Source organism: Colletotrichum godetiae, assembly GCF_030913485.1.
Source record: "Colletotrichum godetiae strain CBS 193.32 chromosome Unknown BDP55scaffold_65, whole genome shotgun sequence".
In the NCBI taxonomy this organism is placed as follows: domain Eukaryota; kingdom Fungi; phylum Ascomycota; class Sordariomycetes; order Glomerellales; family Glomerellaceae; genus Colletotrichum; species Colletotrichum godetiae.
Genome location: NW_026851313.1, coordinates 166599 through 191159, shown reverse-complemented (window position 1 = coordinate 191159; position 24561 = coordinate 166599). Strand labels below are relative to the sequence as shown.

The 24561-nt window shown below is 52.5% G+C and overlaps 10 protein-coding genes and 1 non-coding gene across 11 annotated transcripts; 7 read left to right on the top strand and 4 right to left on the bottom strand.

The window, feature by feature from the left end:
* Window positions 1-106: 106 nt before the first annotated feature.
* Window positions 107-1433, top strand: BDP55DRAFT_772890 (siroheme synthase). Its single transcript, XM_060581149.1, has 3 exons — window positions 107-300; window positions 449-930; window positions 1000-1433. The coding sequence occupies exons 1-3, from the start codon at window positions 190-192 to the stop codon at window positions 1193-1195; spliced, it is 789 nt and encodes a 262-aa protein (XP_060423864.1). The 5' UTR covers window positions 107-189; the 3' UTR covers window positions 1196-1433.
* A 951-nt stretch (window positions 1434-2384) lies between these two features.
* Window positions 2385-3653, top strand: BDP55DRAFT_563854 (kinetochore complex Sim4 subunit Fta1-domain-containing protein; the record flags this gene model as incomplete). Its single annotated transcript, XM_060570279.1, has 1 exon — window positions 2385-3653. The coding sequence occupies one exon, from the start codon at window positions 2385-2387 to the stop codon at window positions 3651-3653; it is 1269 nt and encodes a 422-aa protein (XP_060423863.1).
* A 1054-nt stretch (window positions 3654-4707) lies between these two features.
* BDP55DRAFT_637287 (family 10 glycosyl hydrolase) lies at window positions 4708-5814 on the top strand (the record flags this gene model as incomplete). Its single annotated transcript, XM_060572977.1, has 3 exons — window positions 4708-5157; window positions 5217-5451; window positions 5519-5814. The coding sequence occupies 3 exons, from the start codon at window positions 4708-4710 to the stop codon at window positions 5812-5814; spliced, it is 981 nt and encodes a 326-aa protein (XP_060423862.1).
* Window positions 5815-6320: 506 nt separating this feature from the next.
* On the top strand, window positions 6321-9081 carry BDP55DRAFT_707850 (Alpha/Beta hydrolase protein; the record flags this gene model as incomplete). Its single annotated transcript, XM_060578084.1, has 13 exons — window positions 6321-6513; window positions 6538-6568; window positions 6599-6668; window positions 6708-6742; window positions 6770-7017; window positions 7063-7147; window positions 7187-7268; window positions 7319-7453; window positions 7478-7621; window positions 7645-7950; window positions 8089-8187; window positions 8209-8799; window positions 8835-9081. 13 exons carry the CDS (start codon window positions 6321-6323, stop codon window positions 9012-9014), a joined length of 2199 nt encoding a protein of 732 aa, XP_060423861.1. The 3' UTR covers window positions 9015-9081.
* A 204-nt stretch (window positions 9082-9285) lies between these two features.
* On the bottom strand, window positions 9286-10476 carry BDP55DRAFT_620776 (acetylxylan esterase A). Its single transcript, XM_060571342.1, has 2 exons — window positions 9939-10476; window positions 9286-9883 (listed from the first exon to the last, which is right to left on the bottom strand). Exons 1-2 carry the CDS (start codon window positions 10362-10364, stop codon window positions 9440-9442), a joined length of 870 nt encoding a protein of 289 aa, XP_060423860.1. The 5' UTR covers window positions 10365-10476; the 3' UTR covers window positions 9286-9439.
* Window positions 10477-11040: 564 nt separating this feature from the next.
* On the bottom strand, window positions 11041-14189 carry BDP55DRAFT_680808 (fungal-specific transcription factor domain-containing protein). Its single transcript, XM_060576137.1, has 2 exons — window positions 13410-14189; window positions 11041-13345 (listed from the first exon to the last, which is right to left on the bottom strand). The coding sequence occupies exons 1-2, from the start codon at window positions 13868-13870 to the stop codon at window positions 11473-11475; spliced, it is 2334 nt and encodes a 777-aa protein (XP_060423859.1). The 5' UTR covers window positions 13871-14189; the 3' UTR covers window positions 11041-11472.
* A 1168-nt stretch (window positions 14190-15357) lies between these two features.
* On the top strand, window positions 15358-16521 carry BDP55DRAFT_757137 (glutathione S-transferase; the record flags this gene model as incomplete). Its single annotated transcript, XM_060580779.1, has 3 exons — window positions 15358-15405; window positions 15474-15554; window positions 15609-16521. The coding sequence occupies 3 exons, from the start codon at window positions 15358-15360 to the stop codon at window positions 16200-16202; spliced, it is 723 nt and encodes a 240-aa protein (XP_060423858.1). The 3' UTR covers window positions 16203-16521.
* BDP55DRAFT_t309 lies at window positions 16383-16465 on the bottom strand. The gene has a single exon. It is a non-coding gene; the product is annotated as a tRNA-Arg (tRNA).
* Window positions 16522-16839: 318 nt separating the features above from the next.
* On the bottom strand, window positions 16840-18658 carry BDP55DRAFT_563825 (major facilitator superfamily transporter; the record flags this gene model as incomplete). The annotated part of the gene is made up of 5 exons (XM_060570276.1): window positions 16840-17188; window positions 17264-17793; window positions 17846-18023; window positions 18082-18398; window positions 18485-18658. 5 exons carry the CDS (start codon window positions 18656-18658, stop codon window positions 16840-16842), a joined length of 1548 nt encoding a protein of 515 aa, XP_060423857.1.
* Window positions 18659-19479: 821 nt separating this feature from the next.
* On the top strand, window positions 19480-21077 carry BDP55DRAFT_592993 (dihydrodipicolinate synthetase). The gene has a single exon (XM_060570944.1). The coding sequence runs from the start codon at window positions 19715-19717 to the stop codon at window positions 20651-20653; it is 939 nt and encodes a 312-aa protein (XP_060423856.1). The 5' UTR covers window positions 19480-19714; the 3' UTR covers window positions 20654-21077.
* A 390-nt stretch (window positions 21078-21467) lies between these two features.
* BDP55DRAFT_680801 (cytochrome P450) lies at window positions 21468-23828 on the top strand. Its single transcript, XM_060576136.1, has 7 exons — window positions 21468-21868; window positions 21943-22069; window positions 22131-22140; window positions 22202-22554; window positions 22605-22659; window positions 22708-23348; window positions 23430-23828. The coding sequence occupies exons 1-7, from the start codon at window positions 21610-21612 to the stop codon at window positions 23593-23595; spliced, it is 1611 nt and encodes a 536-aa protein (XP_060423855.1). The 5' UTR covers window positions 21468-21609; the 3' UTR covers window positions 23596-23828.
* The last annotated feature ends 733 nt before the right edge of the window (window positions 23829-24561 follow it).

Genomic DNA, 24561 nt, shown 5'->3' with positions numbered 1-24561 from the left:
CATCTACTGTGCAGACCGCCATTGCGTCCCTCGATGTGGGGACGACAGCCTTATCGACGGCCTTTGCGCCTTATCGCGCCGACCTGGCAGCTGCATCTCTCCAAAAATGCTGCCCAAAAAGTTGCCTTCGTCATCGAGTACTCAAACTCGTCCCACGACCATACGCTCGCCGTCCTCACCACACACGATATGGCCGCCAAGTCGACGACGAAGAAGTTCCCCGAAGTCAAGGGAGGAGGCAGTCTGATTCTGGCATGGCAGATCAAGGGAAAGAAGGTCTTGGTCGTTGGAGGAGGCGAGGTACGTTGGCACAGCCTACTGCTGCATCTCCGCGGCGTAGCTACACCGCGCGCTCTCATCTTGTGCCAGAAATGACTCTTCCCATTTTGCAATGCCATTGCCATCTTGATGTACTGATGACTTCTGGCTGACTGTATTCCTGTAACAGGTTGCCGCCGGCCGGATCCTCAACTGTCTCGATGCCGATGCCAATGTCACCGTTGTCTGCCCAGCCTCTGGCCTCAACCCCGAGGTAGCTCACCGTGTTGAACAAGCCCAAGTTACCCACGTCGACCGTCTCTTCGAACCCTCCGACCTGGATGGCGCAGCCATGGTTCTCGTTGCCATTGACGACCCTGCCGCCTCTACCGTAATCTGGAAGCTATGCAAGGAACGCAAAGTGCCCGCCAACATCGCCGACGTACCCCCAGAATGCGACTTTTACTTTGGCAGTGTCCACCGTGACGGCCCCCTTCAGATTATGGTCAGCACCAATGGCAAGGGTCCTAGACTGGCTGCCATTATCAGGCGGCATATTGCAAAGTCGCTTCCCAAGAATGCTGGCAATGCGATTGAGGCTATTGGTACACTCAGGGCGAAGCTGCGCAAAATGGCTCCGAACTCGGAGGAAAGCCCCAAGCGCATGGGCTGGTATGTGATAAACCCTTGTCCGGAGACACTATCTACTATCTTGGATAGATGCTAACATCTGAACAACAGGATGATCAAAGTCAGCAACAAGTTCGACTGGGAAGAGATTTGCGATCTCACCGATGAGGACATGGAAAACCTTCTCAGGTTCTATGCGTCAAACGAGGTGCCTACCATTGACGACCTCTTGGCCATGAGAGAAAACCCTGGCTTCAACAAGATGGACGTGTTCGACGGGTCCTTTGGTTTCTGTGTGGGTGTATAAGTACCGAAGACATGTACATACGCTGTGTACATACATACCGGATATGGGTGTTTGAGCGATATTGGGCGTCATTTCATTGGGGTTATCTAGAATGCTTCACTGGCGACATCTCACGACATGAAAAGGGTTTCGGTATAAGAAAGGCCAGGCGCAATATGGCAAGACTGGCATAGCATCGGGTTTTGGATTAGTGTACTATTCGAAAGGTAGACTAGAAGGAGCATCATCGAGTCTGCATCTCATGTTTCTTACCTTCCGACACAAGCAAGGCCAATGTGGATGTTTCTTGTCAGTTGTAGGTTAAAGCCTGACAAGAACTAGCTAGGTGTTGACCCCCCCAATCTCGCATCCAATCTCCATCCGATGAAACATCCGACTTCTTTCCCAAAGCCCTGCCATGAAGTCTTTCTGAAGACGTTCAGCAGTGGATGGGGCTGGCGTAGTGATGCTAAGCAGCCTTACTCCTATGCCGGTAGACTCATTCGCGTCAAGCTTTGAGAGTGATTCGACAGTATTTTCATAACGCCCTATACCTGTAGCTCTGAATTTGAGAGAAAAATATGCAGGAGCAGTAGCCTCGATATGATGATGTTGGGTGTACCCCCTACTAAAGTGTTCAGGGAGAGAAATCCGGAGCTGGCGCCGATGGACCCACTAAACCGGTGTACCTGCCTCCGGTGTACCTGCCTCCGGGTACCTTCCGCTGCTGTGCCTCTTGGGGAATCTTCGATCCCAGTCCTTCAAATCCATGACAACTAGACAAAAGTTCCTCCATCATAATCAATTCTGCCTCGGAGTACCTTTACGCACATAATCCACCTCTTTCATCATTGCAGTGCATTGGCACGCATCAATATTCTGTCTGCCCGTGCCTAAGCGTCCATCACCAACTGGTCCCACTGTAGCTTCAGCAGGCCATCCTCCTTGCTTTCAACACATCGTAGCTATCACGCACACAATATTCGCGCGCCTCCGCAACACCCACGATCAATCTCACTGAGAGTTACCGCCGACCGACGCGTCTTCGTTACAGGCGATTCCTACGAACTTGCCATCGATCGCAAAAGTCGCAGACTCAGCCAACACCAACGCGACATCCTTGCATCCACTAGCAGCCTGAGACATCACCGCTTTCTTGCCCATTCCCCGAGTCGCCAGCACCATCGCCAGTTCTTCGTCAGCCTTCACCATGCCTCCTAGCGGTCGCCCTCGTGCGGCCGAATCCGATCCTGAATTGCTACCCGACAGACCATCTCCATCGTCCCTCGAGGAACGCGAACCGCCTCCGCCCTTCTTCAACACCACCTTCTCCACCCATCGCGCATCGCCGCTCTACGTTGGCACCAACACCCTGAGCTTTCCTCGATTGCAGACACTGTCGCAGCGCTTACGCGATACACTCGTGGGAGACGTCGTCAGAGGTGTGCAGGTTGGGCTGGAAGGCAGCGACAGCTCTTTAGGACGTGCCGGTCCATTGGAAAAAGTTGGCATCCGATGGGTTGGTGTTGAAGCACTACTGGGCGCCGCCGACGATACAGACCCCGATCTGAGCAGAGATCTTGTCAGCGATCCTTTTGGGGCCGACGATGCGGCCCGAAAAAAGAGATGTCTCGTCTTCGAGATGAGATACGAGAACGCGCTGTGTACAGCTGTCCTGCTACCATCGCTCTCTGAAAAGATCGCGGAGGAGTCTACCGGTGGACTACAGTCAGCCAATAACCTCGGTGTGCCCGGTTTACTTGCCAGCAGCGACTCAAAAGATGACAGGAACTTTTTGCATCTGCCACTTCTCCTCTTGCGCATGCCAGCACCTCTGAAAACAATTATAGTCGATTTCCTATCAAGCACATTCGACTGCCGCATCAGTCCTTTACGCCTTGGTACGAAGGGCCTTACCACGGCATGGGAGAGATGGATCGAGGATGCCGGACTCCCCTCACAGGGCGCTCTGGCAAAGGACATGGTCTTGACCCTGGGCTTCTACATACCACCGGCAGTGACTTCAGATGGCACAGACGAACAGCCCCCAGACGGACTTGGGATCAAGTCTATCGACATCATCATACCGGCCGAGGAGCTCAAGCGGTTTACAAAGGAAGGAAGAGCCCTCACGAACCCGACAGTAACGAACAATACGGGTCTCACTCAAGGCTACCAAGACGATCCGAGAAAGAGAAAGAAGCTTGCGGGCGGCAAGGCGGACGAAGGATGGGGATGGGTTGACGGTGGCGGCGACCAGCAAGAAGCATTCTTACATGCCTTGGGGGCCTACTTAGAAAATCATCTCGCCCTCAATCTCTTCCATCCCGGCGTCAGAGTCACCAAGATTGCTTGTGGCGGGTTTGTGCTGTCAGAGGGACGCGTCAAGGTGTTTGTACCACCTGGCGACGACGACGACGAGGTTTTTGAACCGGTCAGAAATCTGATTAGCGATCTCATCGCCAGTGCCAAACCTTGATTCATAGAGGCCTCGGTACATCACGTACAACTACGAACAAGGCCAACAACCTAGTGCTTGTATCAGGTGCCCTCTCGGCTGCTTACGAGCAGTCCAACGGACGGAACTTCGATTCAAAGGCCCGACTAGCACTCCAACACAGTTGGAGCGGGGTGTGTGATACTTGACACCCTTCAACCTTGCCGGGGACGACATCATCAGAGAGGAGGGCTCGTATGCCCCTCAACTAGGGTGAAAGTCCAAGGAGTATGATCAATTTACTTCAATCTAGGTCAATTTCCCGGCTCTATGGCGCATACCGGTCATCCGAGAAACTACATCAAGTAGCCCTTACTGGTGGAAGGCCTCTCATAGGCAGTGATGGTGGCCAAGCCTCCAGGGTTTCATTCGGAACGCGCCAAATAAGGGTGGCCTTTTGCAGCTACCGAGGCTCGCAAAACTCGGATCTCGCGAAGTTCGGATGCGACCTAGGCGCCTCACTTCAGCCGCCCTTAGCAATTACTCGCAATCTATCTGAGAACCACGAGACCACTGCATGATCAGCACGCTGCCGCCGCAGCGCCGAGTGCGTCTTGCAATGTCCATTTCCATGACTAGTCCTCCTGGGTAATGTCACTGCCGGATACCACCCAGGAACTAACACATTCAGCCGCCATCTACCATGCTTATTCCCCGCATTACCAAGGGAAGTGCCTTTCTTCCAGGTCGGCTGGAATTCGCTTCTTACACGATCAATACTCCTTCCGTGCCATTACGGCTTGTTACCGCCGAACTTGGCTTTCCAGAACGGGCTGCAAATCCTGGTCTCTGCACTTGCGAGCCTCTCGTTTGGCTTTGGACCGTGCCCGAATAAGCAATTCGGACTTTATGGTTGTTGTATAGTAGTTTAAGCAAATGAGCGGTCCTTCATCTAAGGTTAAGCCATGTGTGTGAGTTAGAGAGCCTCCATCTACCCGAAGGCACAACTCCAAGCTCTATAAAGGCGACTAGTCAAGACAATGCAAGACACAACTTACAGCACCAAAGTCCACTCTTTTCCACCCCATCGCTCAAAATGAAGTTCTCCTCAAGCCTTGTCTGCCTCCTGGCGCCCATCACCGTCCTCGCCGCCCCCCTCGAGGAGAGGCAGGCCTCGCAGTCCATCGACAAGCTCATCAAGGCCAAGGGCAAGCAATACTTTGGCACCTGCAGCGACCAGAACCGCCTGACCGCCGGCAAGAACGCCGACATCATCAAGGCCAATTTCGGTCAGGTCACGCCGGAGAACTCGATGAAGTGGGACCAGATTGAGCCGAACCGCGGCCAGTTCAACTGGGCTACGCCCGACTACCTCGTCAACTTTGCGCAGCAGAATGGCAAGCTTGTCCGCGGGCATACTCTTGTCTGGCACTCCCAGCTCGCGGGCTGGGTCAATAATGTCCGTGACAAGGCCGGTTTGACGACTGTCATTGAGGACCATATCAAGGCTGTTGTTGGGCGGTACAAGGGCAAAATCTACCACTGGGTGAGTTTTGCTTCATCTCCCTCTGCCTGAAATAACATTATCTCACGCGTGCATGATAGGACGTTGTGAATGAGATCTTCAACGAGGACGGCTCCCTCCGTTCCTCCGTCTTTTCGCAGGTCCTCGGCGAGGACTTTGTCGGCATCGCTTTCCGCGCCGCCAGGGCCGCGGACCCCAATGCCAAGCTGTACATCAACGACTATAACCTCGACCAGGCGAGCTACGCCAAGACGCAAGCAATGGCCCGCAAGGTCAAGGAGTGGATCGGCAAGGGCATCCCCATTGACGGTATCGGTACGTGTGAAGCCGGCCTATATACTATAAAACCAGGTATCATGCAATGCTAATCGAGACTCCCCAGGCTCCCAAGCCCATCTCCAAGCCAACCAAGGCGGTAACGCCCTCGGCGCCCTACAGACCCTCGCCGGCAGCGGCGTCAAGGAGGTAGCCATCACGGAGTTGGATATTGTCGGCGCCAGTGCCGCTGATTACACGGCTGTAACAAAGGCCTGTCTCCAGGTTCCGCAGTGCGTCGGTATCACGGTTTGGGGCGTGCGCGACCCCGATAGCTGGAGGGCGCAGAATAACCCGCTTCTGTTTGATGCCAACTACAACCCCAAGGCGGCCTATAATGCGGTTGTGACTGCTTTGCAGTAAGGGTTTGAGTTGATACGATGAGGAGCTTGGCTTGCTTGTTGGTGACCTGTTCGGTTTCTGGCTTCATGTATAAATTGAAATCGTGGCAATTGTGCCGTATATAGGACTCTGTTATGCACAAATTCGGCCTTTGCATCCCGGTTCTCGTTGTTGACTTAAAGTTCATGTTGATAATCCGAGTCAATATGGAAACACTGCGGATTGCAGTCAGATCTGGCCGGGTCTAAAATTCGACTTCAATGATCACGGAATTATGACGATACAGTAGGACCTGCACTTGTTTGTCAACCTATTCGCTATCACTTTCGTCATCGATGAGACTTCCGCGGCTTCGACTGCATGATTGCTTACATGTACCTCTTACTGTACCCTGCAAGCCAGAGCAAACCTAATGCAGTTTGCTAGGTGCCTGGCCTTCCATGCACGAGGAATCGGCAAACATCTTCTTCAGGATACCACAGTACTCCGATGAAACAGACTGGTATCGGACTCCGACGATATCTCGGATGCAATTTGGCCCAGAAGCTGAAGAACGCCGTGTCGTTATGCTGTGCCTCGACAGTATCCTGGACTCCATAGTCTGGTTCTGGTCGACTGTTATCGCAGGACTCTTGCCGGCAATCTCAACTGCGTCGATTCTTGAGCCTGATCGATCAGACTACCTATCTCATCTACGTATACTGTTGAAAGATCCGTTGTGTATTTTCCACCGGTCACTCTCAGGTACGAATGAATCGCGGGACTTTGCTGCGAGGTTGCCGGTTGAACGGACAACTTCCCAAAGTCTTGCAGCGATGAGTCGATCGATGTCTCCGCTACCACCGTCCGGCCATCCCTTTCGATTTGACTCAGCAGTTCTGATCCTGACATCGGGTACGACTGGCAAACCCAAGGCGGTACAGCTCAGCCATGGGCAGATACTAGCTTCGTTAGCAGGTAAGGCCAAGTCTGGGAGATCTCACGGCGACGGCCCCTGCCTCAACTGGATCGGCATGGACCAAGTGGCGTGCCTGACCGAGATCCATCTCCTCGCAATGTATATGGGCCTCTCCCAAGTGCATCTTGCAGCGGAGGAGGTACTCTCCAGCCCTATGCAGCTACTAAACATGGCCAGCCGCCACCGGGCTTCACGAACCTTTGCCCCTCATTCTTTCTTGGCGAAGTATTCCAGGGAGCTCGCGTCTGAGCAAACATCTTCGTTAGGTGGAGATCTAGATATGTGATGCCTTTGGTGGCTTGGTTCCGGAGGAGAGACAAACATGGTAGATGTCTGCGAGAGGCTCCAAACCCAACTCGAGAAGTACAGTGCATGCAAACATATCATCGTCCTGGAGTTCGGAATGACCGAGACTTGTGCTGGGTGCATCTACAGCACCAGCTGCCCGACTTATGATCGAGATCAAAAGCACCAACATGCTGCCGCTGACGAGAGCATCTCTGGACTACAGCTTCGAGTAAGACTCCGAGATGGAAATCCTCGTCTGAATCTGCAAATACCGGCCAGGTTGAGCTTCTGGAACTCTCCGGCGACGTAGTACTTGGCAGGTACGACAATAATCGTGAATCTACTGTGGCTGCTTTTACAGACGATGACTGGTTCACTACTGGCGACCTCGCTTGCGTCAACCAAGACGGTCAAGTAAGCTTACAAGGACTATCCAAGGACACGATAATTGTCAACGTGGCGAAGTATTCCTCGAACGAACTAGAACGCCACCTCGAACTGGAGTTGATCGAAGGGGCGGTACCAAATTCTTTCTGTTGCTTCTCAACTTTAGCCCAATCATCAGATACTGAACAAATCGTCGTCGCGTACTTACTTTCAACGAGGAGGATAATACCCGAATCCGAACCAAGACCCGCAATAGGATAGCCGGTGTTGTCAGCACACATACGTCCTCGTCTGTCATTGTTCTACCTCTGAAAGCCATGGGTCTCAAGCCATCGGCACTCGTAAAGCTGCCAAGGGGTACAATCAAAACGGCTTTCGAGAATGGCGCATATAATCCGGAACTGTGCAAAGCGAGCGAGGCCTACGTAGTTGATCCCGACGTCACAGGAGGGAGAGCATCCCATCTTGAGGTGCTCGCTTGCCGCGTAGTTCAGGAGCATTTTAATATTGTCCAAGAGCCACATGTGGGCGTCCAGACACCCATACTCCCACTAGGTGCTACGTCAATGGACTTCATCAAGATAGGGCGTCTCATCTCAGACCGACTTCAGTTGTGCGAAAAAATCACGCTCAGCCAAATATTGAGAAACCTAACGCCTTAGCGCCTGGTTGCGGTGATTGAGGGATTCGGGAACAAAGATGGAGCAGGAAGCCCGGCCGTCACTTTCCGGTCTGACGGCAGGCAGACGCCACTGCGGCTCGTACATCCCGGTGTCGGATAGGTGCTTGTCTTCATGAATCTTGTGAGATTCATCGACGACCGGCGAGTCTATGCTTTCCGCGCGGAGGGTCTTGATAGCGGCCTTTCGCCTTTTGTTTCCCTAGATGAGTTGCTGGATTGCTTCTTCAATAACCTCAAAACGGTCCAGCCAAAGGGACTTTACGCCATTGCAGGGCACTCATATGGCTCTATGATTGCTTTCGAATCGTGTAAGAGACTAGAGGCAGCAGGCAATGTGGCTATCTACTGCGGTCGCTGGAACCTTCCGCCGCACATTAAGCATCGCATGAGGCAGCTCGGCTGGGTAGAATATCTTGCCAACCTGTTCCACTTCACGGGGCTCATGGGACAGGGTCCAGCTATGCAGCAAATATGTATATTGCGCCAATTTTCAAAACAAGAAGCAGTAGCGCACCTCCGAGCCCTCAGCGACTCAGCTCTTCGGGTCGAGTTAGGCCTTAGCGAAGACGAGTATGTGAGGTGGGCTTCGGCATCTTCACGACAGTGCCTGGCTCAGGACTACGAGCCACGGGGAAGAGTCCGCAGCATTGATGTGTTCTTCGCAGATCCTCTCAAGAAGGTTGCTTTGACTGTGAGGATTGGGTTGAAAACAAGCTAAGCCGGTAGCGAGAGTTTGCGGATGATGTGCAGTTCCATGATGTTCCTGGTGAGTATTACTCCATGTTGGACGAGATCAACGTTTCACGGTTCGCCCGCAAGCTGAAAGATCTCTTGGAGACACGAGAAGGCAGGCTCCGTCATGTTCTCTCTGCAGCTCCTCGGTTCGGACCAGCGTATCATACCTAAGGCAGGATAGTTTAAGCTTCGTGAGTAGGAAAGCAGCGGATACGCAACTCGAACATTGCAACCCTCGTGTTAGCTTTTTCGTGATTCTACGTTGGGAAGCCGCAGACAATCTCTGGCTTCCATCTTTGTACCGGCAAGGCAGCCGGCCGGTTCAAGATAGTTAGCACCGGTCCGGTCCCGAGTCAGGCTTCCGGTCCGTCCCTCAGCGGCAGATAACTTATCCCCGCGGACTACGTTTCTCCGCGGGAAAGTCGACATTTCCCAAAGGCCGATTGCACACCGCGGTCATGGAGCTGAGAGTAATTGCATACTGACGCCTAGTGAATAGGTATAATAATAGTACGCCCTAGTTTATTTACTGCCATGATAGTGGCCGAAGTCTCCTTCGACCTATATCCAAGAATATTCAGACGTGTCGTACACGGCTACAAGCCGAAGAACTTCATATCGTCATCACCCCGAATGGGCACGGTGTGTCCAACGCCAACAGCCCAAACACCAGTGAGGTGATCACCAAATACATCCGTGCGGTAGTTGGCGATAGGTGTGTTTTGAGAAGAAGTCGTAGGCTTGTCTGGGTTGTATCCAAAGACTCCGGACCACTGCTTGATGGTCTCCTGGTAGTTGGCGTAGTTGAGCGTGGTGTCGGTGCTGCCGTGGTAGATCTGCATGCGGGGGCGGGATCCCGTGTAGCCGGGATAAGCGTCGTAGACCCATTGGGCCCAGCGTACCGGCGTGGCAATCGATTGGCCTGAAGAACAGGTGCTGTTCCAGCCGTTGACGGTGCCGGTGTAGAAGCAGCCGGCCGGGACGCCGTTGTAGACGATGCCAGCGGCGAAGACGTCGGGGTACGTGGCGGCCAGGACGTTCTGTTGCTTATTAGTCACTCGAGACTTGTCTCGTTGAGTTGTAATGTTGACTTACGGTCATCATAGCGCCGGACGAAGAGCCTGTGACAAAGACCTTGGACTTGTTGCCGTTATACTTGCTGAGAGTGTATGAGACCATGTTGGCGATGGAGTTGCTGTTGGCTCCTCCATTATGCGTGAGAGTTGCCTTGGAGGAGACATCCCAGCAAGTTCCTGAGTACGGCGACTCGGGGTAAATAACGATGAAGCCCTTCTGATCTGCGAGTGTCTTGTAGGGGCTGTTGTTGTAGTAGGCTTGAGCTGTGCCAGTGCAGTAGTGAATGGCCACGACCACGGGAGGGTTCGCTGCCAGCTTGTCGGGAACGTAAATGTACATCTTGACGCCGCTGGGATTTGAGCCGAAACTAGTGACCTGCTGCAGCGAGGCGGCGCTGGCATAGGCTGCCAGGCCAAGGGCGGAGAGAATCGTGCTGAATTTCATAGCTGCGATAAACTTGCTACAAACAAGTGCGTGCTGATTCGGTCTCTGGTGAACGATCTTGGGTACGTTCTTGAGCAACTGCTTATAGTCACAGGGAACCAAGCGAAGGAAGCTATCGACAGAGCATCCTGTGACGCATCTGGCAACTTTTGTAGACTTCCCTTCCGCCGCTCGCGAATAGCATTAGGGGCCGCATGCACTATGTGTAAAACCCGATGATCTCGTTACCCCACATCCAGGGTCGTGTTGAAAAGGGGGTCATCATCGTCAATTTAGCCGGTTGGTTGGGGGCCGTGCTAAAGCCCATGTCTCATCCGAAAGCAAAGAGAAACTGGTTCATCTGGACTTGTCTGAAAAGCTTTTCTTCGGCACTTGCCATGGCTTCCGGAAGGGAAACCCGGCTCTTTTGGGAAACTCTGGGTGCCGGTATCCGTTGTCCAAAGTGGCTCTTGCATTGGCCTTCCCGAAGGGGGTGCCTTGCAGCGCGGAGGCTGATGAGCCTTGGGAAGTGGTGGCATGCCGCGTTGTTGATCTGTGCGGATAATTGGACAGGGTATTTCTACCGGTCATGCCGGGCACGGGTGATACTCCCGCGCTTAGTATCTGCAGGTTCATGTTTTATTGCCGAACAAGCTGGGATCCCACGTCGAAGCAAGTTGGCGATGAACAGCTCTGGTGGAGTTTAGACGAAGCTTGAAAGAAGGGGCTCGGCTTGACAAGCCGCTTCATCCCCGCAAAGCGAGACCACCTCGCCTCAATCTGGATGAACATGCAGTATTTATTATTCCGGTGATTCTGGCGGATTGTGGATTTGGAGGCTCAGGCTTGCCGTGTTACCGATCGAGCGTGCGTTGCTCCCTTCCTCCCTACAACTCGCGCCCGATCCGAATGCTTTGTCTGTCTAACAACTAATTTGTACAGCAGATAGCTCTTGTTACCTGGTATCTCAAACACGGTACGCCATTACGATATCCTTGTCAGCCGGACGAACCTCGTACTCCATGCGCGATCATTGGACATCCGGCATCCAGTAGACTGGCGATCCTTCAGAGTTGGGAAACGTAGCAAAGGCCTGAAGACAATCAGCTCAACACCCTAGTTGAAAACTCTAGAGGAAATCGTGTACCGAAGAGTCCAAGTCCAGCCAGTCCGTCGTCTCCCAGCCACTCAGAAGGTTCGTCATCCCTTCGAACCCGTGTTGCTGGAATACCTCTCCCATATCGGCTGGCGGTGCTGGGAGGCCCGAACTCTCGTCCAGTTGCATCGGCTCCGCAATTCCATGATCGGCACGCTCAATGATTAGCTTCTTCTCGTCGCCTGAAGGACCTTCTGAACGAGGAGTGGCCTCTTGTCGAAGCTCTTCGAGAATGACAGAGTATCTGCGGCTGGGGCTCTCGGCAGACGTTGCTTTCGTCAAGTGATTCTGACAGCGATCCGCCAGTTCAAAGAGCCCCCTTTCCGGATCCTGTCTCCCTCTTTGAATCTCATAAACGTACACTACAGCGAGTGCACAAAAGGTGACGTATGGTGTCCACCAGAAGGCGTGGAACAAGGTTCCGTCGCTAGCCATGCCGTCAACCGTCTCAAGCGCGGTCTTGGCTGCGGTGATGCATTCATCTATGCTGTCGTCTAGGGGAGATCGCTGACCATGTCTTGGGCCACCCGTTCCAAGGAGAAAGGGGCGGTTGGCGTGCATGATGGCATGGCAATATGCTAGCTTGAGGGCTGTATTCTGCCTTCTGAATGATGGAATCAGAGACATGGGCCGAACGGTTCCCAAATGATGTGGCAAAGACTCACGCCACCGGTGTAGAGCCTTCCCATATCGATGCGCAATCATAAGACGATCGTCCTTATGGACGGGTTTGATCGAGTACACCTCGCGAGAGATACCGTCAATGATTTGAGCGAGTTTAGCGTGGAAGATGAGACTCTCAACGTGGCAGTCCATTTCTGGCTCGTCATTTGATCTACCTTGGGGTGTCATGTCCTCATCGTTGACACAGTCGGGGAAGTCCTGGTCGATATCGTCGTCGCGATACATTCTCGGCCGGCCGAAAACAACAGAGAGGTACTTGTCGATGGTGTATGCCACCCAGAAAGTCCTCTTCCGGCACTGCGACAGGATATAGTCCTTGTCACTGCTCGCCCTGTTGCGTCCGGATTTCCGATGCAGACCCAGGGCTGAGATGATGGGAAGAATACTCCCGAAGACGTACCACGCTTGGTTCATGCGAGATGTCTGGAGGAGATACAGCACCTGCAAGAGGCGCGCCTGTGAGGACTCTAGCTTCGGCAACCCGATTTCCATATCCGTCAAACTCAAAGCCTGGCAAAACAGAGCATCACTACGTCGAAGGTCAGCACTCTCTTCTTCGCCAACATCTCGGACCTTGCTTTGCCGAAGGGTAACGATGGCGAGAATCGTCAATACGATGGAGGCTTTGGCGTAGCCGACTTCGTGGTGTAGCGGGAGGTTGTTCTTTGCATTTGCGAGCAAAATCTCGAACCATTGGGCAACGTAGCCTTGGTGTAGGCATCGATAAGTCACGACGCAGACATCAAAGTAGAAGTCCAGCATGTTCAAGCCGACCGACTGGTCAGGGAGAGTCGAAACGTCCAAAGATTGCGAATCAAAAGGCTTGTCCCCTGCTCTCGTTAACCTCTGGTGCTGTTCGGTGCCGCTCGGTACGTTTCCTGGAACATCGGTGGTGTTGGATTTCTGCGACGAAAGTCGTTTCCACGCTCGGTGTAGGAACGTTAGACTTGACGTGGTGTCAACATACTGCCCTTCGATTTCGGCAATCTCGACTTCTGGCGAGGCTCGCGAAACTGGCAGAAGGCTACGGCGGCCACCCCCTACGACTTCCGGTTCCTCAACCACAAGATCAACGCTTCTCGGCCGAGCCGCACCCTGGCGGGGAAGAGGGGGATCACGCGGAGCTAGGGATGGAAGAGGCGCCGCAGAGGGCAGTGGTCTTCTGTGAATGGTCAACTGCAATTCTAGCCATGGTCAAATACTGCTAGACTCTTACAACGACATACCTTTGCGCCTCTAGAGAAGTTGTCGGTGCCAAACGAGCTTCAGATGTCTCGTGGCTAGAACTGCCAGCTGGGGGAGGTGTCGGCGGTCTACCCCGTCGATAGATAGCGTCGTAGATGCAGGAGAGACGTTTCCGGGTGCAGACGTCGCAGGGTATCGTTCCGGAGCATTTCAGTTTCTTAGATTTGCAAAAGTCGCATGCGCGACTAACTTTGTGACTTCTTCGCCGATTAGAGGCGGCAGTGGCGGCGGCGGTAGCCGATGATGAACGGCCCTCGTCAGGCCCTTCAGGCGAGCCCTCGGGCAAGCTACGTTTCCTCCGATCGGTAGTAGTCGACGGGAGACTAGATGGGGATGGTTGTGAAATGTTTGACGAAGGTGTCGGGGCGGATGTCACTGCAGGGGCATCATCGCGGAGACCAGTGTCGGTGCTCGCCGTTGTTTCCGCCGGTGTGTCGGCCATCCTACCACCATCCACTGATATCCGACCCTCCGATGGGTTTGCTGACTGTCTCCACTGACTCAAGTCCGATCCCCCGGACTACCACGTCGATTCCAGCACCCACAACGACGCCTACACCGGGTTCGGCGCTCCGAATGTGTGCGCTTCGTCTTATTACGGCATATGGTGAAAACGTAGGTGGGTCATAACGGAGGATATCTCGTACCGGAACAAATCGAGAAATACCTTCCGCCTCTCGCGTGGTGTGGCACGCAGATCTGGCTAGGAGTTTGTGCGTAGAGAGTAGTCCGGAAAAGCAAAAGTCAGGGGCCAGCTGATTATTAAGGGGAGCAAACAAACCGGCCACCAACACAACACACAGCAAACAGACCGGCCCCCTTGCCCGCTCAAAGCTCGGCTGAAATGCGGGGCAAGGATGAGCAAATCGGTTGGATCGAAACCTTCATACCCTCCACAAGTCCGGGCTCCCTATTCTCAGAGTCTGTTTCCATGATGCCCCCTCGCTTCACATGCTGTTGATAAAGGATAATATCTCTCGACGAGGAGCTTGTCCAATGGGGATTGTTGCCGGGCAATCTCTACATGTGTTGGCCACGTGTTGCGTGCTTACAATCAGATTGTGTAAGTTTGTAACTTCGTCCAGTATACTCGATATGGCCTATGCATCAAACTGCTTATGACGAGCCGGCAGATAGTACGGCCTCGCCTGTTTCTATGCATACAGATAACTCGCAAGAGACGTATGGATAAATCGTTATGCAATGATATCATTCAGGAGCTAAATACTACGATACTTGCACAAAGAGTCGGATTTGTGGCCCGAATTGGCCTTAGTGACCCCCCTCAATGGAATGACAAATATGCCAACTCCCGAGCTTTGATCCCTGCTGCACATCATCATTGACTCCAGCGCTGCAGAAACGATGCAGCTGAAATCTTCACAGACAATAGCGCGGGGATAAGTCCAGCACTCTAACAACCATCATCCGAGTAGACAGCAGTCTGCAACCCACGGCCTCCCACTATCATCCCTTAGAGGTAGCTCGGCACCGATGTGGATGAGATCTGGGAGACTGTCTATCGGACGATCGGACGGTCAGTCCATCCACCCCCACCAGAATTCTCCCTAAATCCGATCGTCTGCCCCGCTATCCCCCGCTCTACTCCGGACAACCCGAGCCGGTCCCTGTCCGCTGCCCCTCTGAGGCGGACGGCGGCTTTCACAGTTGCACCGGCTCTCCAGAATTTCGACCCACCGACCGCAGCACCGTTCGCTTCGTCGCAGCTTGCTGCGCTCGTGAACTCTGCTCCTGGACCCCTGACGTCAACATGGCGGCACACAACCCTCTGGACCAGCCGATCCCTTAGCGGACCTGTTACTTTATATCATGCGGGCCGACCCCTCAGCTCTTTTACCTCGAGGCAGACAGATTCAACGACACCGAGCATATATCTCTATCTGACTCGTATCGAAACAATTCTCCAACATGTCTATCGAAGTTTTCCATCTTGGACTCTCTCAATCTGAGAGAATCGTATGGCTTTTGGAGGTTGGCGACAAGCAAATACTTATCTAGATCTGCAATCGCTAAGACTTTACTAGGAACTTGAAGTACCATACAAGTTGCATGTCTTCCAAAGAGACCCCATAACAGGTCTCGCACCTAAGGAAATCAAGGAGATTGTGAGTATTTCTAGCAGAGTTTGTGGATAGTGGATAGACAACTGAACGAGTCAGAACCCCGCCGGAACCGCACCGTATTTCCGCGACAGCACTGTTTCACCGCCAGTCGAGCTCGGAGAGTCTGGTGCAACCGTTGAGTACATTCTCAACGTCCATGGCACCAAGGTCGGCTCAGGAGCCCCGAGACTCCTTCGTACCCCCGATGACGCCGATTACGCCGCCTACCTCGAATGGTTTCATTTCGCAAACGGCACTCTTCAGCCCACTCTCGGCCGCGCTATGACCCTGTTGTTCGCCGGCGCTTCGCAAAGTGACTTTGGCAAGCGGATGGAAGTCAAGTCCCACGAGGCTCTCAAGCTGATCGATAACCGCTTAGCTAACAACAAGTGGCTTGCCGGCGAGAATCTGAGCGCTGCGGATATCATGACGGTTTTCACTCTGACCACCATGCGTGGTTTTTACCCTCTTCTGGACTTGTCGGAGCACAAGAACATTCTGAGGTACCTGAAGGATGTTGCCGAGCGCCCGGCGTACCGCAAGGCGCTTGAGAAGGGAGATAAGGGCATGGAACCCATGAACGGGCCAAAGGTCAAGGCTTTCAAGCAGTTCAAGGGATTCGGCGCCATTTACGAGTCTCTGGGCTACTAGAATATCCAAGCAGCCTACGGCAGATACCCTACTCACGATTCATGAAAGATCAATAACTCAAAACAATACTACTCAATCCTACAAGAAAATGACTCAAGATACCGGATGATTTGACAAAAGAGAATACTCCCCCTGCCGCAAGCTAGATTATCTTATGATAGTTGCAAAAGTATACTCGCTTGACCAGCCTGGGGGTCGAACCCAGAATCTCCTGATAACATAATTAATCGTAGTCAGACGCCTTGCCATTGGGCCAACCGGCCGTGATAGTCGAGTAGTCGATCCACTGAGGTGGATGCTGGTGGTAACCTGCCTCAATCGACTTGAGAAGTTGAGGTTGAGGGTGGTGTGGTGGGCGACGAGTTGGCTCGATGGGTAAGTAGACTACGGAATTGGGAACTTTCGATCTCCTGCGGGATGGTTCATACATGATGATCAAGAATGGGATATAGAGCCTTGTTAGATCAGGCAGTCTTCATTGATTCTCTGCGCTTGCTTGGCTAATAGCCTTTGGAGACACATGAAAACCTCAGGTTCCACGACGGCATACAATGCACGGATATGATAGCTTGAGAACGCGTGTATCTTGAAAACGAACGTCAAGTTGTAGTAGTATCTGGAAGTGCTCAAGCATCCTTCAGAGAGCATATTTGAACAACGGGCTCTTCTCCCCCATGCGGCCCAGCTCTTCTTCAGTGTACCTGTCTCTGACTTCATCTTCAGCCTGGAGCGCCTTCTTATCATTTAACCTCTTCAACAATATTTCGAGAACAGCAACAGCAATTATACCGGCCGAAGCAAATCCAAACGATGTACCAAAACCAGTGGGATATGTCGGCGCCTCTTTGTCGAGGTAGATGTAGCTGCCGATCAGGCCACCGATGTTTCCGACACAAACTAAAAAGCCAATGCTGATGGCTCGTTTCTCCGGGCTCGGCGTATTTGCTACGTTCCAGGCATTGACTCCAGGTAGGATCGGGTACATTCTGTCGATCGTGAATTAGTTCCTCAGGGTCTTCCATATTCAACAGGCTAGTGTCTTGAGATGGAGAGAGAATTACCCGAAACAGGCCAGACACACGGCAAAATAACACAACGTAATGTTGTCTTTAATGTCGGCACTCTTTGTGAACAAGATACTAAACGCAGCCACGAGACAAAGCTGTGGACCGATGATGAAGGGCATTCGCCAGGAGTATCTGTCAGCGAATACTGAAAAGACGTAGGCCGAAATAGCCCCGACTACATACGGCGGCATCGTCAACAGTTGAGCGTTGGCCGAGGTGTAACCCATGTTCTTAATAATCTGCGGCATCGTAAACTTCATGGCATAATTCGGTATTGCATTTGACCAATTTGCGAAAATCAAGAGGTAAATCTTCCAGTCTGTCAGGACAGAAAATAAAGCTTGCTTATCAAAATGCTTCTCTCTGAACTCGCTCGGTCGATAAACCCGCCGGGCCTCTTGTCGTAGTTCAAGGTAACGCTTTTCGTCGTCGTCAAGCCACTTCGACAGAGCGGGGGAGTCGACGAGGAAGAAGAAGCACATGGCACCAATAACCACTGTAGCCAGACCTTCGAGTATGAAGATCTAAGACATTGTCAGTAGATTCCAGGCAAATTGCGACAGCTTCCGGACGAACCCAGCGCCAGCCTTCGTATCCTCCAACACCATCCATTTTTGCAATGGCAAATGCTAGCAGGCCAGAGAAGCCTCCACCGGATGCTGCAGACGTGTAGAGAAGAGCTATCCGAGTCTGTGTTTCGTTTGGAAGGTACCATTTGGAGATGATCAGGATAGCGCCTGGTAGGAAACCTGCTCTGTTCACGAGTAAACATTTGCTACGTTTGACACAACCATCGAAAGGTGATGACTTACTCAAACAGGCCCAGGAATATTCGGACAGCAATTAGACCACCGTAGCTTTGCACCACGCCGTTGCAGGTCATGACAACGCCCCAGCATGTGACAATACCACCAATGTAGAGAGAAGGCCTCTTGAACATGTGAAGGATCATGTTACTCGGTACCTCTGCCAGTACGAAAGGGATAAAAAAGACAGAGACAGCGATGTTGTATTCGACGCCCGTCATATTGAGGCTACCTAATAGCCCTTCGATCTTAGCGTTTCCAATGTTGGTCTTGTCGAGATACGCCATGAGGTAAAGCAATATCAACATCGGCATGAGTCGGTACTATTGGAGATGCGAGTTAGATTCTATTGTTAGGTACACCAGGTACTGCGCAAATTAGGAGAGAGTGACAATCGAGGGGTACGTACGTCGACCTTCCGAACTGCTTTCTTCTTTTTGTCCTCTGGAAATGTGCCGAGGAACGCAACATCATCCGGACTCAGGTTGCCATTGCGTTGATACTCATCGTGGGCAACAGAGTCTTTTTCATGAGAGACGTGTTCGATGTCGGAGCGGTCCGAAGAGACTCTATTGACACCCATGTCTCCTAATGCAGATTCGGGTGGTGACACTTTCTCTTTGTCAGAAAGCTCTCCACTGGATGAAATGATCGTCATGAAGGAATTTCTCAAAGTTAGAAAGTCGTCGCGACTCGGCTTTATAGTTGAAAAGCGGTTGATGGAGTCATCATATCAAATCAGGACTATGAACCTGGGGAAGCGGTATAAACTTCCGGTCGACTCTAGAGTTGCGGGGGAAATTTTCAAAGAATCTGGGGTACCGCCCTTGGCGCTGGGGTTCTCGAAAAAGACGAATGGCTCGGAAAACACGTATTTTCCAGTCTTGATAGTAGCGTCAAGCCACTCATGCTTAGCGTCAGCATCGATGGGAGCCCGGATTACAGGATTATGGTCGGAACTGACTGGATTAAGAATGTTTGACCTGACTTCATTCTCAAGAGTCAGGCGTTGCTAGAGGCGGGGAGTGTCTCTGCAATGCGTTGCTGTCGCGCATGCCGAGACAGTCGCGCTTTTCATTCTGCAATCCTCTGCACCAAAGTTCAGGAATACACAACCTATGACAAGGTTGCGGCATGTGGATGGGGTGACAATTGGACGAGCCCGGACTTGTCAAGCCCCATCCTGGCACTCTTTCCTAGTGCTCCTGGTTGTTGCCTGCGTGATCTGGCCCCTCTTTAAGTGGGCATGAGTCGTGGTTCCGGGCCTCTCGGACTTGTATTTCTCGGATTCTTCCCGGAAAAGAAAGCTACCATTTCACGGCGGTTCGGATGAGCGGGGCTACCAGTCAGCTCCAAACATACGCTGTTAGCATTCACTCTTCTCCTAAACTCATGGAAAACATTGCGGGGTGCCGAATTTATTAGACGCGACTTCGGCATATGTTCAAACGCGAGCTCATCTAGCCGCCAAGAAATGTTGTGTGTGAAGCTCATCATGATCTTGTTATAAAAGCATCATTGCAGACCGTATCTCGAGACTTCTGTTTTCTTCACTAGTCAAAGCAAACATCAAAGCCTAAAAACCCCAGAACAACTTCTATACACCTTCCCCTACCAAAAGACATCACCTATCTCGACCATGGGTTCCAATGTCGGCCTTGACCTCCGCGGTCTCACCCCTGCCCCCGTCACCCCCTTCAACAAGGACGGCAGCGTAGACTACGATGCTATCCACCGTCTTGGATCGTGGCTCGGCAGCATCTCAGGCGTCAAGGGTCTTGTCGTTCTCGGCCACGCCGGTGAGGGCACTTTCCTCACGCAAGACGAACAACTCGCCGTCATCAAGGCTTTTGTCAAATCCGTCGACAACCGTACCCCCATCATTGCCGGCATCACGGGAGAAGGCACCGAAGTAGCCGCCCTCGAAGCTAAGCGCGCCCGGGAAGCCGGTGCCTCAGCCGGCCTTTTGTACCCTTCGCACGGCTGGCTCCGCTTCGGCTACCAGCCCGGTGCCCCGCAGGACCGGTACAAGCGCGTCTTTGAGGTCAGCGGACTGCCGCTGATTCTGTTCCAATACCCGGACGTCACAAAAGCAACGTACAACCTGCAGACTCTTCTCGATATCTCGGCGCAACCTGGTGTCTTTGCGATGAAAAACGGTGTCCGAAACATGAGGCGGTGGGACACCGAGATCCCCGTTATCCGAAAGGAGAGGCCGGATCTCCAGATTCTCACCTGCCATGACGAGTATCTTTTGCACACGGCCTTTGATGTTGATGGTTTCCTGGTTGGCTACGGCAACATTGCGCCCGAGGCTCTGATTGAGTTAATCAAGGCTGGCAAGGCAAAGGATTACCCCAGAGCGAGGGAGATCCACGACAAGTTGTTGCCGGTGACCAAGGCTGTGTACCATCGAGGATCGCACATGGAGGGCACCGTGGCGTTGAAGCACGCGTTGGTTGCGAGGGGAATCTTGGAACATGCGACCGTTAGGTCACCTTTATTGCCTTTGGAGGATGGAGCCGAGGACGAAATCTTTGCCGCTGTGTCTGCGTCGTCGCTCTCACGTGTTAAATAGTCGATGCATTTTAAGTATCCCAGAAAGTGCTAGGGTGGGAGAGTACCTCGGGCTTTTAGGTATATACGGTAGTAGAAACCAGAGAATAATCTTTTACATTCATAGGAGTATAAGACCAATGACATAGATATAAATCTCATCTTCTCTAGCAAGGCATCATCAGCAGCGAAATGCGAGTGTGTCTTTTTCTTTTTGCCTCCAAACCTCATCAGCCGGAGTTGAACTCTAGCATGGATGCTCGCGTATGCCAACATCGATCACCGTCTATTGGACCTGTGAAGGCTTAGCCAGCATTTTGGAAACAGCTTTGACAGCTAAGGTTACTGGCGTGCTCAGCCCGCTTTTAGCTGCTCTTAGGGCGAAGTGGCTTGAGACATCGTCCTGATTCCTGGTACGCCTCATTCCAGTCAAAAAGCCACCAACATCATCCACAAGGCCATAACCCAATGCGCTACTCGGCAGTCAAGACAGAGAATCTGCCCACACCTCAGACACATGAGCGTCTTTTGGGTCGATTCACCAACCACGGTGTTCATGGCCACTCAACTTGGAGCAGACTGATGGTACTCTGACGTTAGAGCATCGGTCCCTCGACATGGGCCTACCAGCCAGATACAATGACAATCTATGGCGTCTTTTGTCTTGAAGATCGCTGTGGTCCAGGCTCAAGCTGTGGCTATCAAAGGCTTTTGTGGCGAAAGCCTAATGGCCAGGAACGGCCAACATGCGTCTTTGTGGCTCTTGATAGCACGAGCCATGCACATGTCTAGACCCCATACACCTCTCGATCCGCGATCCCCCTTTACCAAACGGTGGGGATTCCTTTCAGCCGTCTGAACCCTCAATGCGTCTTGTAAACGTGGACCATCCCTTAAGACTCTAATTTTTCCATACCTCTATATTAGTGTATTTCTCCAAGGAAACATCAGCTTCCTAGGCTTTCTCACAGACGAAGCATGGAGTCTACCAGAGATTTTTCTTTCTTTCCCTCATTCTCTTGGGCCGCCGCCCGATGGACCCAGATCCTTGGAGTCGGGCTCGCGGCGTGGGCGCTCTACGGAACTTTCCTGGCAATATACAGAGTCACCCTACACCCGTTGGCAAAGTTTCCCGGCCCGAAGTTCGCCGGCGCGACATATTGGTACGAAGTCTGGTTCGACGTGGTGCGCTGGGGGAAGTTCACACATGAGATCAAACGTCTCCACGAAATTTACGGTACGTCAACTTGAACGTCAACTTGACGTGCGTCTTTGGAACTGGCCGATGCTGATATCATCTGATGCGTCCAGGTCCCATCGTCCGGATCAACCCGGATGAAGTTCACTGCAATGACCCTGAGTTTGTGGACATCATCTACGCGAATGGAAACAAGAAGCGCAACAAGTCGAAAATGTTCGTAGAGGGCTTTGCAGCAGAGTAAGTCGCCCTATCCCAGGTATCGCTCTACAAATATAGTAGGCTGACACATGATGTGTAGCTTGAAAAATGTGAGCAACCTTCAAAAGGCGATCCAAATCAACCTTTCAAGTCGGCTAACTTAGTCGTCAGGGAGGATTTGGCACTGTTGATCACGCTCATCACCGCCTCCGCAGAGCGGCAGCGAGCAAGTACTTTTCCCGGGTACAAATTGCCAAATTGGAATGGGTGATTCATCAAGATGCCCAGCGGCTATGCGACAAGTTCCTTCGGTACCAGGGTCGTGGACCATTCGAAGCCGCGTCAGCGTACAGCTGCTTCACAGCCGACATCGTCAGTGATTATTGCTTCGGGCAGCCATTCGGCTTCCTTCATCAGCCTGATTGGGAGCCCAACTTCAAGGAGGCAGTCTATGTCATGTTGCAGTTGATCCACATCATGAGACACTTCCCGTGGACGACATGGTTAATGGAGGCTGTTCCGTTGTGAGTGTTCCTTTTTGCATGTTCGTTTGATAGATGCTAAACATGGATAGGGACGTCATCAGAAGACTATCGTCGAAGATGGGAGCACTCGCTGAGCAATCCAAGGTGAGAGATTGTGACGGAGATTACATACGCCCAATGCTAACCAGCCAGGTAAAAATGCCGGAGATGGTCAGACAGACCAAGTCAGCATACGAGGCCGGTATCAAACGCGACCGTACGACGGTGATCCACTCGCTTCTGGAATCAGACCTGCCACCTGAAGAGAAGACAATCAAGCGACTGACTGGCGAGGCGACAGTGATGCTTGCTGCTGGCACCGAGACAACAGCCTCGGCACTCAGCGTGTGCACGTATCACTTGCTCCGCAACCCAGTCGTCGTTGAGAAGATCGAAGCCGAGCTTCTCTCCGTCACGACGGATCCAAAGCAGATACCGACCTGGGCCACTCTGGAGAGGCTACCTTACTTTGGGGCCTCTATCATGGAGGCACTGCGGATGGGTTATGGTTCCCCATCGAGACTGCCTCGAATCGCACCGGACGAAGATTTGGTCTACCAAGGCACGTGGACGCCGCCAGGCGCCTCGGCACCGGTGGAGGTGACGCATGTTATACCGCGAGGATATGCGAGCGGTATGTCGGCGTGGATCATGCATCACGACGAGAGGGTGTTTCCCGACTCAAACAAGTTCCTTCCTGAGAGATGGCTTGATGGAGATGGGCAGAGAAGGCGGGGTTTGGAACGGTACCTATTGACGTTCTCCAAAGGAAGCCGGCAGTGTTTGGGCATGCAGTAAGTTTCTCACTCTCTTAGCGATGGTTCCCGCATGAACCGACGGTTCAAAAGTTTTTGAGCTTCAGCTGACCGACGCAGGCTGGCATACTGCGAGCTTCACGTGGCCATTGCTGCCATGACGTTGCGCGTCCTGCCGCAATTGAGATTGTATGAGACGACAGATGCCGATATTGAGTACGATTATGACCTTGCTGTTGCAATGCCGAAGAAAGGCAGCAAGGGGATCCGTCTGGAAGTGGTGTGAAGGATGAAGCTTGCATTAATGCGTGCAGTGCTTGTGCAAAATGGTGACTTGGCGTCATAGCTCCTAGACAAGCTTTGATGAGCAATTGAATGCGAGGAAGTCGTTATGATCGAGGTCCAATAGCGAAAGCTTATTGGCGTCATGAAATGATCATCCGAGCTTGGGAGTGTCATTAAGTTCCGTCGATGGCCGTTGGTCCTTACACTGTGGCCCAGCATGCTTTTCCGCGAAATGTCATTCACTTTGCACACAAATAACCCGCAGACGTTGACGTGATTGTGAATTGAAGTATGTCAGATTCTAGTGCCTCAGAGCGGGAGATCAAGGTGAGAGTGAGAGTGAGAATGTGAGAATGTGAGAATGAGAGAGACTGAGAGAGTGGCGGATGAGAGTGAGACCGCCGAAATATCCGTGCGGCGCTTAGTGACACACTGTGACCACATACGATCTAGCGGGATCCACTCGGTCCCGAGCGCCGCGCCTACCGGGACCGAAGCCAGGGCCATCATGAACTGAAAATACGGCGAACGGACTGTATCTTGGCCGACACTACCAGCACAAATCTTCAATGATGGCTTGATGGTAGGTATACGGATGTGCACCACTTGAATTTGCTTCCACTCATTGCTCCCACTCCTCCACTGTCATTGGAAGCTTAGGTAAGACGACGCGCGCGAGTATTACCAATGCGCCGACCAACCCCCTGACTAAGGCAACGCTCTAGGACTGACTCCAGGGACACCACCAAAAAAAAAAAAAAAAAAAGACAATTCAAGCCGTCCCCATTTATGATCTCCCACTCTAATCATCTAAATTCTAATACTTCTGCCGACCAGGGGATCTAGACCGGATGCGAATCTTGGGAATCAACGATTGGTGAAGGCTATTCATTGGGTCGCGACCTTTCCTTCCGGCGCGCGGCATCCCGAGTGGCACAGTACAGCAACAAAGGGCGAGAGGGCCCGT